Here is a 13,967-nt window from a genome sequence, read left to right as displayed (position 1 = left end):
AGACCCCTTCTATAGGGCACCAGTATTCCTAAACAAAACATAACAGGAACCAGAAGGGAAAGACAGTCTGTCATGTGGAGTTGGGGTCGGGGTAGGGGCGGACTCTGGGAAGAGTCACTAGGTGCAGAGACAAGGATGTATTTGGGAATTCTAACAAGAAACTAAAAAGCTTATGAATATTATGTAATCCATGCCCACTGCCTTGGTATCTCATTTAAGCACAGAAGACCCCCTTTTGCCCAAATATACCACCAGATATATTTCTAAAGACTTAGAACAGGTGTCAATTTTGCCATCTTTCTATTTGGGAGCAGACTACATGAAAGTTTCATGTTCCCTTTCTAATCTCCAACATCACTGTATCTATGCACCCGTGATATTATTACCTTCTTAATCGTTAAGAAGCACTTAGCCAATTTCAGGCTGAGACATCCTTGTATTTCTTGTGGGCTTAATGGAATTGGTGTGGAATTACTAAGGTGCTGCTGTATGGGAATCTTGAAGCATTTTTAAGTATAGGGTATAGGGAAGTCCCTGATTCATAAGAATTGTTTTGTATATGGAATATGTAGTTCAGGAAGAAGAGGGCTTATTGGCTAGGGAAGAATCTAGCCATCTTCAGGAAAGACTCAGCTTTTAGATTTGCAGGGTAGGGGGAGGGGTCTTGTTTGTTCATCCCTTTGCCAGATTTTTCTTCCTTCCCTGTGGGAGAGTGGTACTTTAGGTCAGCTCCAAACCTGGATCTCTACCCCTAATGCCAGTGCTTTTTGGTCATTCTCTCTACTTCTGCCAAATAGTATGGAGGGGGTCACAAGACATTGCTAATGGGGTACTTGACAAATTTTAAATATGATGTGGGTCTTGAGTATAGTTTTTGGTCCTTCTGTCCTGCAAGATATAGATCCAAACTACTACGTCGACTCTCACGTTTGCAATTCTATCCCTACTTTCCTTATTCTCAGAAGGCAGGCCTTACCGTCATCTCCACTGAGATTAGTGTCACCCACTTTGTCCCTTTGTTGCCTTCTTACTGGTGTAGCAGCTCATATCACACCCTATTTTCCAAAATAGAATGTTCCCCTCTATTCATCATTCATCCTTCCTTTTCTTTGGCAAGAAGTGGTAGGTTACCTTTTGAAGGTGGGGTGGATGTGCTTTCTGGGCTCTTGGCATCATACCTCTTGGTCATTTGTACTTTTTGTATCTTTAATGTCTCTCTTTTCATTAGATTTTTTACCCTTCCACAAATTTATATAAGTCTATCTTTTTTTTTTTTTAAACAAATAAAAAGAACAGAAGAACTTTCATTGGTCCTGCTGTTGATTTAGACTATCTTCCATTAAAGCACTGGGCCAGCCCTTGTCATCCATCCATTTAATTATCCAACTATCCGTCCATCCAGTCTTGTAATCATTCATCTGTGTATCCATCCAACATTAACTGAGGGCTTACTGTGACATTATTTTGTGTATCAGATAATTGAGTCCCAGAGAATCAAGAGACCCAAACAAGGTCACACAACTTGGCTATCATGAAGTGTATATGAGTTTTGAACTTGGCTAGATGGGAGGGCAACTGTTGATTTCCTAAATGCCACGTTGAATGGATGATTTTTAGTTCTCATCTTACTTGATCTGTATAATCTTTGGCGTGAAGCATGAATTAGGAAAAAAAGCACTAAAGGGATTATGCATTTAAGACTTGAGATAGTAAATTTATATTTTAATTCTATGGTTGTCAGATTAAAACCTGTTTTATTCCACTGAGGCAAAGCCCACTAAGCTACTAGCATGTCCAAGGACTAATTTTAAAATCTTGATTTGTTTATAAGAGCTTTGCTGTTTACATTGTCGGTTATGCACCAGGGAGAAGAATTCAAAGTGACATCAAATATGTGTGTGTTAAATAACACCATCTGCCCATTTGGATGTGTGCAGCTATTTAAAAATCCTGTGAGGTTCTGGCCCAAACCTGTCACGTTTCGGGATAAGGGGCAAATTATTTTGCTAACCCCAAATTAGAAGACTTAGTTTGAGGTTTAAGAAGGCTTCAAGTCCTTCCCTACTTTCTTTTGCAAGTTGTTCCTTCAACAGGTATTAGAGTCTCTGCCCTAGGATACTGGGGACATTCGTATAGTACAAAGAAAGACCATGATAGATAAGAAGGCATCTGCTGCTGTGAAAAAGACAGGCCTGAGAAGACTTCACCCTTGCCCCCCAAATAGCTGCATGAATAACCCAGTCTTTACTGAGATCTGTTAATCCTGCATTAGAAATCCTCGATGGAAGGTCTGTCTCCTATTATCATGCAAATACCTCATTAATATGAATTATTTAGGATGAATTATCCAGTCCCACTTGATAGACTACTTCTGGATTGGTTTTGATAGCTGAGAAGGCAAAGGGACAGTAGAGTCGATGAAAGGCAGTAGGATATAAAGATTTGAAAAGGAAAATGATAGGCTACATCTGTCTGTGTTTCAGTATGCAACAGAGTTACCAAAAGATGTCTTGTTGCAGAGCCCTGGTGAGATCTGGGACTTTAGGCTGAGCAGCTACTTAATTTGCTGTGTGACTTTGGTCATTCCTCATTCTTTAAATGGAGATTGTGCATGGCCCTTTAATGTCCCTTTTAGTATTGACATTGTGTGATTCTTCTGCAGAAACTGAGAAATCTGGAGTTCCAAGGTATGTGCGTGTGTGTGTGTGTGTGTGTGTGTGTGTGTGTGTGTGTTGTGATGGGTATAGGCTATACCAGGAGGAAGCTGTGAGAGGTGTTGTGGTCTGTGGCATGGACTCGTGGTATCAGGGGTCACATGTACATTTTATATAACCCTGGAGCACAGCTCTTGCCTGGTATGGAGCACTTCCTGCATGTGACTGAGTGAATGAAGTCCTGGCAGGTGCCCAGCAGCATAATAGAGAAAGCAGCGCAAAAGCTTAGGGTAACAAAAGCTCTCCACCACAGTGATTGAGAGCCATTGCCAGTTCTGTGCCCATTGTTCTTGGGTTGCTTGGAGCCTTCCGTCTCTTCTAATAAAGGCGAAGCCACAGATCTCTTAAGGGCTTTGTTGAGTGGTCAGAACTGAATGGTGAGCAGTACCCTTTTTCACAGTGATTTCTCGGGCGTTCAGCTGACAACTTAGTAACAGACAAGAAGATGCTGTTCTAGCCTGAATCATAGACTAGTGACAGCGGAGGGCATCAGTATGTCAGATGTCCCGTGCAGGGAAGGTATGTACATTGTCAATATAATAAATGGTATCTTTGCTATTACTTTTGAGAACCAAACATGCAATGGGTACTGAACTGGGGATTTTACATGGGAATTGAAACTAGGTGTTTTACATGGGTGTGAAAATGGAGGACCCTTGAAGATAAAGAATGAATATGATTTCTACTTTACAGTTGCAGAAACTGCTGTTCAAATAGGTGAAATAACTTGCCTGAGGTAACAGACTCCTTGGATTCATGGTTTGTCAGCTTACCATTCTTAGCTTTGTTGCTTCAAGGAAGATCTCTTATTCCTAGCATTCTACATGTTATAGACTAGTTCTGTCCCTTCTTAGCTTTCATACATATTCTCTTCCATGTCTGCCCACTGAAGTTACTGGAATGACTTAACATGTGAAAATTTATATAGTCAGAGGGGTAACTTTTTGGAATTAAATTAGAGTTGTCATAGAATTGGAAACATTTGATTTGATTGATGTCTCCTTTTAGTCATTCACAGATGTTCTTTTTGTCTTAAAAGGTGTTTTGTTTGTTTGTTTGGTAGAGTGGAAAAGAGAAAACATTGATTTTTAAGTAATAGCCCAAAGTCCATTCCAGAGTAGGTAACAAAATCTTGTTTTTATGGAATACGTAATCATAAGCCATCAAAAAAACACAAAACAGGGGCACGTGGGTGGCTTAATGGTTAAAGCCTCTGCCTTCAGCTCAGGTCATGATTTCAAGGTCCTGGGATCAAGCCCCGCATTGGGCTCTCTGCTCAGTGGGGAGCCTGCTCCCACCAACCCCGCTTCTCTGCCTACTTGTGATCTCTGTCAAATAAATAAAATCTTAAAAAAAAACAAACCACAAAACAAAATATTGCCGTTTTCAGTGACATGGATGGAACTAGAGGGTATTATGTTAAGCAAAATAAGTTCAGAGAAAGACAGTTATCATATGATCTCACTTATAATGTGGAATTTGAGGAACAAGGCAGGGGATCATAGGGGAAGAGAGGAAAAAAATGAAACACGACAAAACCAGAGAGGGAGACAAACCATAAGAGACTCTAAATCTCAAGAAACAAACTGAGAGTTGCTGGAAGGGAGGGGGTTTGGAGGGATGGGGTGCCTGGGTAATGGGCATTGGGTTGGGTATGTGCTATGGTGAGCAAGGTGAATTGTGTATGACTGCGTACGTCACAGACCTGCACCCGTGAAACAAATAATATATTATATGTTAATAAAAAAAAAAGAGGGGCACCTGGGTAGCTCAGTGGGTTAAAGCCTCTCCCTTCAACTCAGATCATGATCCCCGGGTCCTGGGATCAAGCCCCGCATCGGGCTCTCTTCTCAGCAGGGAGCCTGCTTCCTCCTCTCTCTCTGCCTGCTTCTTTGCCTACTTGTGATCTTTGTCTGCCAAATAATAAATAAAATCTTAAAAAAATACATTAAAAAAAGAAATAGGTAAGCATAAAAGTAATTAATTCTATGTTAGTACCACATTCTGTATTATATTATAAAAATATGGTATAGTTAATCCTATGAGACTCTGGGATATAGCTGATTCTTAAATTTCTTCTGTGTGATTATTTGTGGCTGCTTAAGGAACAAATCCCAAATAAGGCAAGGAAGAGAAGAAAGAATGTGGGAACAGTAGCTTTGAACAGTAGTGGGAAAGTGTTCCCTGGAGGGACCAAGGGGCCAGGGAAGTAGGCTTAGGGGAGGTAGCTTGTTTTCCCAGTGCTTAGAAGTCATGATTGCAGCCTAGTCATATGAGTGTTACTGCTTCTTTCCTTTTAATAATGAAAGGTACCTCTTTTCTCCTTTGCAATGCATGGTATATGATAATTGGTAAGCTGGTGAACTAGGAAACCTTAATGGTGTTCAACAGATGCTTATGTTTATAAAACACTTCTTAGCAGGTGGGACATTGCTAAGTCTCTCAGTAGTTGAGTACTATCTGTACAAGAAATGGGATGCCTTCCATTCTTTCTGTAAAACCAGCATTTCTCTAAGGAAATGCTTATTTTTAAAATAAAAGTAAAATTTTGTTATCTTAAAATTTTTATGCAGGTATGGCTTTAATAGAATGTAAGGTGCCAAGACTTGGAATATTTCATAAGCCATACTTCTAAAACTTGCTTATTTGCTCAATTTCTGGAGTCATCTTTCTGCCATGGTGATTTTGTTAGAATAGTAGTAAATTTTGAGGAAAACGATACTGAGCAGCTTTTAACAGTGTTCTTTTATCCATGATTGTAGTTATGGATTTTCTTTGAAAGCTAGTATCAAGTGGAGGAAACTACATTGAGAATTTAAAATGTAATTGGTGTTCTAATTTTATTAAACTCTTAATTTTTAGAATAAATTAAGCAGAATTTTTGGAGTAAAAATTAAGTATTTAAAGTGGATGTAATTAGTAGATGCAGTATATTTCTTGGGTATGTGTAGAAAAATCATGAACAGTAACAAGGACCATAATCACTCTTACTGTCTTTCTATTCTAGATATTTGAATGGTGGTATTTTCGCAAGTATGGAACGTCATTCATTGAACAAGTCTCAGTAAGCCACTTGCGCCCCCTCCTGGGAGGGGTTGACAACAACTCCTCCAACAATTCTAACTCCAGCAATGGGGACTCAGATTCCAACAGGCAAAGTGTCTCAGGTACAGAAAGTCCTTCAGTTTGAACATGATTTACTTATTTTTACTAAATTATTATGACTATAAGACTGTAATAAGTTGTTATTTAAATATTAGTCTCCGGAGAAAAATGCTGTTTATTTTCCCAAGGTGTTGATAGCTTCTACCAGGGAAATAGAATAGAAGCATCACAAGGAAAGGAAATATTTATTTTGTTTAATTTTATTTTATTTTAGCTAAGGTTCATTTACTTAGGTCAGTATTTCTAGCCTGAGTCTCTGGCCTCCTTTTCCCTAGTTTGTCGAACTTTACTGAATGTTTCCATTCTCTTTCATGATAACAGCAGAACCTTCTGTCTAACTAGATGTAATCACGTCACCCCTTTGCTTAAAAAGCTGCCTTGGTTTCCATTCCACTGAAGATAAAGCCCAGACTCCTTAGCATAGCATAAGGTGCTTTCACCTTTCTTGCCAGTTATGGCTTCAGTTGCAGTCCTGTCCCTCTCCATTTCATTTCTTAAACATGCCATGTTTTCTCATGGCCCTTTTCCTAGAAGTCTGTCTCCCTCTCTGGTGTGTTTGCCCGTTTTTCATAACCCAGCTCCAGTGTTACTTCATGGGAAGGCTTCTCTGATAGGCTGCACAATATCTCTCCACCTTTGTTGACTTGTAGCATTTTTATCTTTAGTAACATTTATCAAATCACATTGTGATGTTTCGGCTGCTTTATGGCAGTATTTCTAGCATTTTGCCGAGTGTCTGCTCCATCATTGAAACTCAGTGAGTGAACAAATGAGTGCATGCAAGGCCTATAATTTCTCCATTCATAAAAGAAGAGGGAAGAATATGGTCTCTTAGCTTGGTCTCTTTATCAGGTCAGTAAACATTTCCTATGTCCCTAATATGAATACAGGTTCTTTTGAATATTATGATTGAAAACAAAAAAGCCAAAGTTCTTGTCCTCATGGAACTCTCACATCTACTGAACGAGACACAGCGGTGAGTGCTGTGATTACATGAGGGGGACATACAATACTGTGGAGAACAAAGGAGGGATTCCTGACCTAAACTGGGGGAAGAAGTTTGCTTCTTGAAGGGGAAGGCACTAGTTCTGGTACTTGAAGGATGAAGAGGAAGAAGTTAAAGAGCTAGATTAGATCTGTTTTTTTTCTTCTTTCTTTCTCCTAGAGTAACTCAGTCTCAGTCCGCATTTCATAACCATCTCACCAGGTAATAAGCATCAAGGAGCATTGCACATACATTTTATTTCTGTTGTTGATCTGGTGCCCTTTCAGTAGACCCTTTTCCAGCCATCTGAGAGTGGCAGGGGGCACCACCAGGTACACATTTTTTTTCATCCTAAAGGGTACGAGAGATGGCACCCCTCAGGTAACAAAATTGTCTGGGACTTTGAACTTACTCATTTTGTGGAAAAACAAACAAACAAACAAACAGAAAAAACAAAGAGAGAGTTGAACAACGTGAAACACTAACCACTATTCTAACAAATGTAGCACATTATTCTAAGGGGAGGGGTCTTCATCATTCAGTCATCATCACATAAGCCATGGTTGATAACTGCCCTCAGTTCGCATCTGCCGTGAAGACCTCTTGTCTGATTTGAATTACTATAGTCTTTGAGTGCTATAAAACATCGTAGGAAGTTAACAGATTAGAAATGGAAAGCAGCCTTATTTCTTCATTCTTCATTGTGAGTACATTTTTATTTTCATTAAAATTCTCTCTCTACACAATTTAAATTTCTTGATATCATTGCTTAATGCAATGAAGAGTTCTTCTTACTGTCACTATTATTTTGCTGTTTCTCTTTATGGCTAACTTGAAGTAAGCCTTATGCATTATATAAATCTTTATGCTATTCTTAGTGCTTTTATGGCAGCTTTTTAAATTTATTTATTTATTTATTTATTTATTTATTTGTTTGTTTGTTTTTTAAAGATTTTATTCACTCATTTGACAGACAGAAATCACAAGTAGGCAGAGAGGCTGGCAGAGAGAGAGAGAGAGGAGGAAGCAGGCTCCCTGCAGAGCAGAGAGCCCGATGCGGGGCTCTATCCCAGGACCCTGGGATCATGACCTGAGCCGAAGGCAGAGGCTTTAACCCACTGAGCCACTCAGGCACCCCTTATGGCAGTTTTAAAAGGGAGAACCTCAGCCCCTTATAAAAACATATTCAAAATAATGATCATGGAAATTCCCAGTTTCATTTGTACTGAATTTTTACCCGACTGAGTTTTTGAATATTATTATTAATTCAGTTCCACTAGTATTTGCTCTATGCATGCAGTTTTTCTGTTCATTTCGTATATAAGAGGTACAGCATTTATGATCTAGCATTTTACGATCTGATCTTATTGATAAGAATGTTCGAATAGTTACCTTTAGCAAAGGGGAAATTACCTTATCTAAATGTATTTAGGGTTCAGTCTGCCCTCTTGACAGCTAGGTTTCTAAAATCTGGCTGACTTAGCTCAACAGACATGTGTGTGAGTATGGTTTCAGTGGGACTAGTACTATTTTCCACTTCTCTTTTCCTGTGGTAATTTTTATTTTTGAATAAGAAAAGTATTATTAAAGTATATTGTCTTTTGTCTTACTTTTAATCACTTTCTATTAAATAGTCTGGTTTCATCTAAGTAAAGGAAAAAGGAAGTCCAAAGCTGAGGGTAATTAATAGCACATTTTCCTAAAAAGAGGAATTTGCTTAACAATTCCTATTCCCTTAATAATCATACAGTGGCTGTTGCCTTAATAACAAAAGGGTGAATCTTTTGATTTTCTTTGAGAATGACAAGACAGTTCTTTGGTGAATCTTACATGAAATACAACATGGCCAAGAAATCCCATGGATATTGGCAGAGGCAGTTTAATTGCCTATTTGAGAAAAAATAATTGAAAAACTTAAAAAAAAAAAACCCTGAAATTATTAGTTATAAACTTTGATTTATCTGAAAGCCATAGTGTAGCTCTTAAGGAGTCATTTGTTTTGATGAAAGTTGAAAGACCTGACCTGCTTAAGAATGATTCGGGTGGGGTTATGGGAAGTGGGAGGACTATGATTGTCACAAGGCGAGCTATTCATACCTTGTTGTTTGTTTCTGTACAAATTGGCCTGGGTGCAGACTCTTTTAAAAACTGTAGTAATCCTTATCTCTGGATCAGAGAAGAAATGTAGTTAACTATACAGCTTCTTTTTTTTTTTTTTTTTTTAAAGATTTTATTTATTTATTTGACAGAGAGAGATCACAAGCAGGCAGAGAGGCAGGCAGAGAGAGAGGAGGAAGCAGGCTCCCTGCTGAGCAGAGAGCCTGATGCGGGGCTCGATTCCAGGACCCTGAGATCATGACCTGAGCCGAAGGCAGCGGCTTAACCACTGAGCCACCCAGGCGCCCCTATACAGCTTCTTAAGCTAGCCAATTTTTAGGTTTTTAGGTTAATATTTATTGGCTTAGGTTAATATTTATGAACATTTTACTTGTTTGGTTTTTTTGGGAGCTAACCCACCATTTTTCGTCATAAACCCTGCTGATGTATTTGCCATGTCACTGTGTTTCTCACTGCCATTTCTTAATTCAGCTCAGCTTATGAGCTGATGGTGTGCTGGGATTTAAAACGTGGGCAACTTCTTCCTGTCTGAAGGGAGGGAGTTCTCAGGGACCAGTAACATTTTGAATCTGGATATGGGAACATCTGTTTGATAATTTGCCCTGTTCTTGAGTAAGTTGTCATGAAGACAAGGGTTGGCAGCATTCGCCTTCAAGATATTTGGAAAAGTTCAGGGTGCTTTATCACATGAGAAGTATCCTTGCCAAAGTCAAGTTTAAATGCTCTGAGATACCTTAGTGTTCTCTTGCAGAGAACTAGATCTTTAGATAAACTCTGGTTATAGTTACTTGCCTCTGTCTCAAATAATTTCATTTTAGTCTCACTTAATCTTAATATATATCGTATATATTTACATGGTATATATGTATACATATGTAAGAAGCAGGTAGTGTTATTATCTCTGTTATATGGTTGAGGAAGCTGAGGTACAGGTAAGTTAAGTTGTCTGCCCAAGGTCAGTCTAAGGTCACATGGCTGGTAACCTAGGTAGTCTTGCCTTGGAATCCAAAGTCTTAAGCCCCAACTAAAAAAATTAGCCAAGATCCTCTGTGAGGTCTGTAAACTCAATACTAATGTAATTACTAAACTGGTAAAATAAATAATTTCATAAAAAAACCTGTACTACCATACATTATATTATTTCAGAAGTGATATTAGCCAAACTTACTTAGAAACAGCTTAGTGGTGGAATTGCCGGTCGTGGAGAGCTTAGGTTCTGGGGTCAGACAGATGTGGCCCTAATCTTGGCCCTATCTCTTGGTTGACCTTGGTTGAATCACTTACCTTCCTTGGTATCTTAATTTCCATACCCGGGAATAACAACAGTATCTACTTCACAGAGTACATTGAGGGATAAATGAGGTCATTCAGAAATAGCAAGTCAGAGGACAGTCATCAGGCAGTGTCCCCCAGATGTACTGACTTCTCTGTGAATATGCTGGGGAAGATGGCTCAGCTCCATGGAGATGGGGCTATGGGTTCAGTGAGGTTTACTCATTAGCTTAGTGACTCACTTTTATGTCCAGGCCTTTCAGTGCTTGCATTTCAAATACATCGCTTGGCAGAATTGCAAATTGCTACATGTCCAGGAGCTTTGGAGTTGCTTTTTAATCATCTCAATTAGGGGAATTCAGTTGTCCTTGCTACATCTATGCATGTGTTGAAATGATTGTTTTAGCTAGTGCTTATTACATCTTTTAAAATCTTTTGCTACTAAAATTTATGTTCTAGTATAGATTTGATCTCCAGTTGAATTGTGAAAGTGCCTAAAACAGTTTTAGTCCCTGGTGAACATTTATTTAATAAACTTACTTCACAGTTTCCACAGTATTTGGTTGAGCTGATTGACTTAGGTCAGAAATAATCAGTGAGAAATGTATGAGAGATACGATAAAGATTTAACCATCTTAGCAATACTTGAAGAGAGTAGTACACGATCTTGAATGGAGCAGATCAATAAAAATGGTCTTGAAAATCATCATTTTTTATACCTATTCTCATTCTATAGAATCTGAGGGAATAACATATTTGTTGAGTTGAAAATTATCTATATGTTCCTTTGTGCCTTTACTACTAGTTCTTTCAAAACAGTTATTTCAAAGGTTATCAAAACAGCTAAAGCTTAACTACTTAAGAAAATGGTTATTGTTACTCATAATGATTGTTTAAGAATAACTTGTGTGACGGGTGCCTGGGTGGCTCAGTGGGTTCGAGCCCCGCATCTGGCTCTGTGCTCTGCAGGAATCCTGCTTCCTCCCCTCTCTCTCTGCCTACCTGCGATCTCTCTCTGTCAAATAAATAAGTAAAATCTTAAAAAAAAAAAAAAAAGAATAACTTGTGTGAAATAGAGAATTGGGTATTCATTTTTGAGATATCAAAGCTATTAAATATATGGCAGAATCATATGTCAGACATTGACTGGCTTGGGCTTAATCTTGATTGTCATAATACATCTGGTGAAACTATTGAGGGCCCTTTTCTGGTGTACTTTGGAACTAAAACGTTTGAAAGTTTGTTTAAACGTGCCTAACATTTCCCTAGAGGAGTTTTTGAAGCTGTTTTTCTAGTGAATTTAATTGATGAAGTCATAGGATTTTTGAAATATGATGTTGCAGGGTAATGGGCTCATTGCATATAGTGGGTGGTTGTTGGTCACTCTGGACACCAGCCCTTAATCTCATTTACTATGAACAGCAGGGAAATTATATAGCTTTTCTATGCTTTACTTGTTTGTAAAAAGGGCCTACGATAGGCCCCTCGCTAGCGTATGTAAGGACTATAGATGATTTGAGCTTTAAAACCTCTTATAGAAAGGCTCCACGAAAATCAGGCTTATAGCTATGACAAAAGTTGCTATTGCTGCTGTTTGTAATAATAATAATACCATTATTTTTAGATTTTTAGATTCTGGGACGAGGTGGTAACTTTTTAGTATAACAAATCTTCCTAGGCTATGAATTAATAATGTATATGTTTGAATGTTTATATATAAACACATTTATATGTTTATATGTGTATATATATATGTACGTGTGTGTATACACACACACACACACACACACATATTTATTTATTTATTTTTAATTTTAGGAAAGAAAGGTTCTCAGAGTAAATGAATTGGATGTGGAGTTAAATTTTCTTCCACGTGAATAAAAGCTCTGTGAGTTTGGATCCTCTTGGTTTTTCTGAGAATTAAGTTCTCTTTTTCTTTGAGGACTGTGACAAAGCGAAAGTCTATGGTTCTGGCAGTGCATTACTCCTTCTGTAGAGCTTCTTCAGCTGGATGCCCTTTCTATTTTTCTACCAAGACTATAAGCTCCTCTATTTTTATTTTTATTTTTATTTATTTATTTTTAAAGATTTTATTTATTTGTCTGACAGAGAGAGAGAGGGAACATAAGCAAGGGGAATGGGAGAGGGAGAAGCAGATGCCTTGCTGAGTAGGTAGCCTGATGCGGGGCTCGATCCCAGGACCCAGGGTCATGACCTGAGCTCAAGGCAGATACTTAATGACTGAGCCACCCAGGCGCCCCTATTTTTATTTTTGTATTACCCAGGGTCCAGCCTCAGGACTAATACAGAATAGCCATTCTATATATGTTTAAACGACACACTCCTGTGAGTGGTGGGGATAGGCATTCTAGAGGAGTGAGTGAGTACAAAAGACATGAAGTGACTGTCACTGGGATGGCAAGCTTTAGTAAGGAATGGTGAGAGGGAAGGCAGAAGACAAGATTGTGCTTGATATTAGAAGTCCTTGATAGCAGTAAGCTTTTTTTTTTTTTTTAATGTTCTTTGTCTCTGACATAAAAACTCATGATCATCCTATTATTACAAAGGGTGGAATCTGTTTTGCAGCCTTGGAGAACTAAACAAGTACTATTCCAATATTTATTGCTTCTCTTCCTCTTGAACTACATTCTTGCATGCATGCTGAGGTCTGAATATTTCTCTCAGGATTTGTAGATAGAGACTCTTCTGTGGGCTGCTCCAAATGGAACTATAGACAGTATGTTTATTGTATTGGGGCATATTTTTAATTGGGCTGTTAATGTCAGCAAGCCCTTGATGGAGTCCATGTCAACTTCTGGGTCTTCTAAAGGGCACTGAAATTGTTGATTTTTTTTTTTTTTAGAGATTTTATTTATTTTTTTGACAGAGAGAGATCACAAGTAGGCAGAGAGGCAGGCAAAGAGAGAGAGAGAGAGAGAAGCAGGCTCCTCGCTGAGCAGAGAGCCCGAAGCGGGGCTCGATCCCAGGACCCTGAGATCATGATCTGAGCTAAAGGCAGCGGCTTAACCCACGGAGCCACCCAGGTGCCCCTGAAATTGTTCATATTAATGGAGAATGCAAATTTCCTTTTGGAAGTAAAATTTTAATTCTGACTTAAATAAAGAATTGATTCCTCAAAGACATGAGTAAGGTAAGAGACTGGACCTCGTGTGGAAAAACTTTTACCCTCTGGATATCTGAGTTGAACTTCTTGACTTAAATCTTCACATTCTAATACTTTTGGCATTTATAACCTCTGTCCCTATCACCAAACCATCAGGCAGTCTGATATTTATTGTTTATGTACTCAAGAGTAATTCCAGAGAGAGAGTGTTTTTGTAGTAGTGGTTAAGATTATGAAACAGAGTAGCAAAGAAGAAATTAACATAGCTGTGACCTAATTTGAGGTAGAACTTTGAGGTGTTCATATTTGACCTCTAGTTGCTTATTTCTTTAAAAAAATATTCTGGTTTTGCACCAATTTGAAGGATATAGCTAATGAAGATGTTTCATGTACTTCTATATCACATTTTTTTTTTTTATCATTCAGAGTATTTTACATCTGTTATAGTTACTTAGATCCTCATTTCTAAGTTTCAGGGATAGTTAGAGAAACTGCATATAGATTACATGTATGACACTAATGTTAGCAGTGACTCTTTTTAAAAAGTTCAGTTTTCTATTACAAGCTGTAAAAACATTTCAAAATGTTT

At 38.3% G+C, this 13,967-nt stretch overlaps 1 protein-coding gene across 10 annotated transcripts in view; it reads left to right on the top strand.

Moving 5' to 3' along the window:
- Positions 1 to 13,967, top strand: part of ST7 (suppression of tumorigenicity 7) — a 239,285-nt gene that overhangs the window by 127,017 nt on the left and 98,301 nt on the right. For all 10 annotated transcript variants that reach the window (XR_004276730.1, XM_032304290.1, XM_032304292.1 and 7 more), the window contains exon 3: positions 5,722 to 5,881. Coding sequence is in view for 9 of the 10 variants with exons in the window: in XM_032304290.1 (XP_032160181.1) it covers positions 5,722 to 5,881 (160 nt within the window). In the remaining variant the exon portion in view is untranslated. The remainder of the gene's footprint in view (positions 1 to 5,721; positions 5,882 to 13,967) is intronic.

Source organism: Mustela erminea, chromosome 11, assembly GCF_009829155.1.
Source record: "Mustela erminea isolate mMusErm1 chromosome 11, mMusErm1.Pri, whole genome shotgun sequence".
Taxonomy (NCBI): Eukaryota; Metazoa; Chordata; class Mammalia; order Carnivora; family Mustelidae; genus Mustela; species Mustela erminea.
This window is presented reverse-complemented; position numbering and strand designations above follow the sequence as displayed.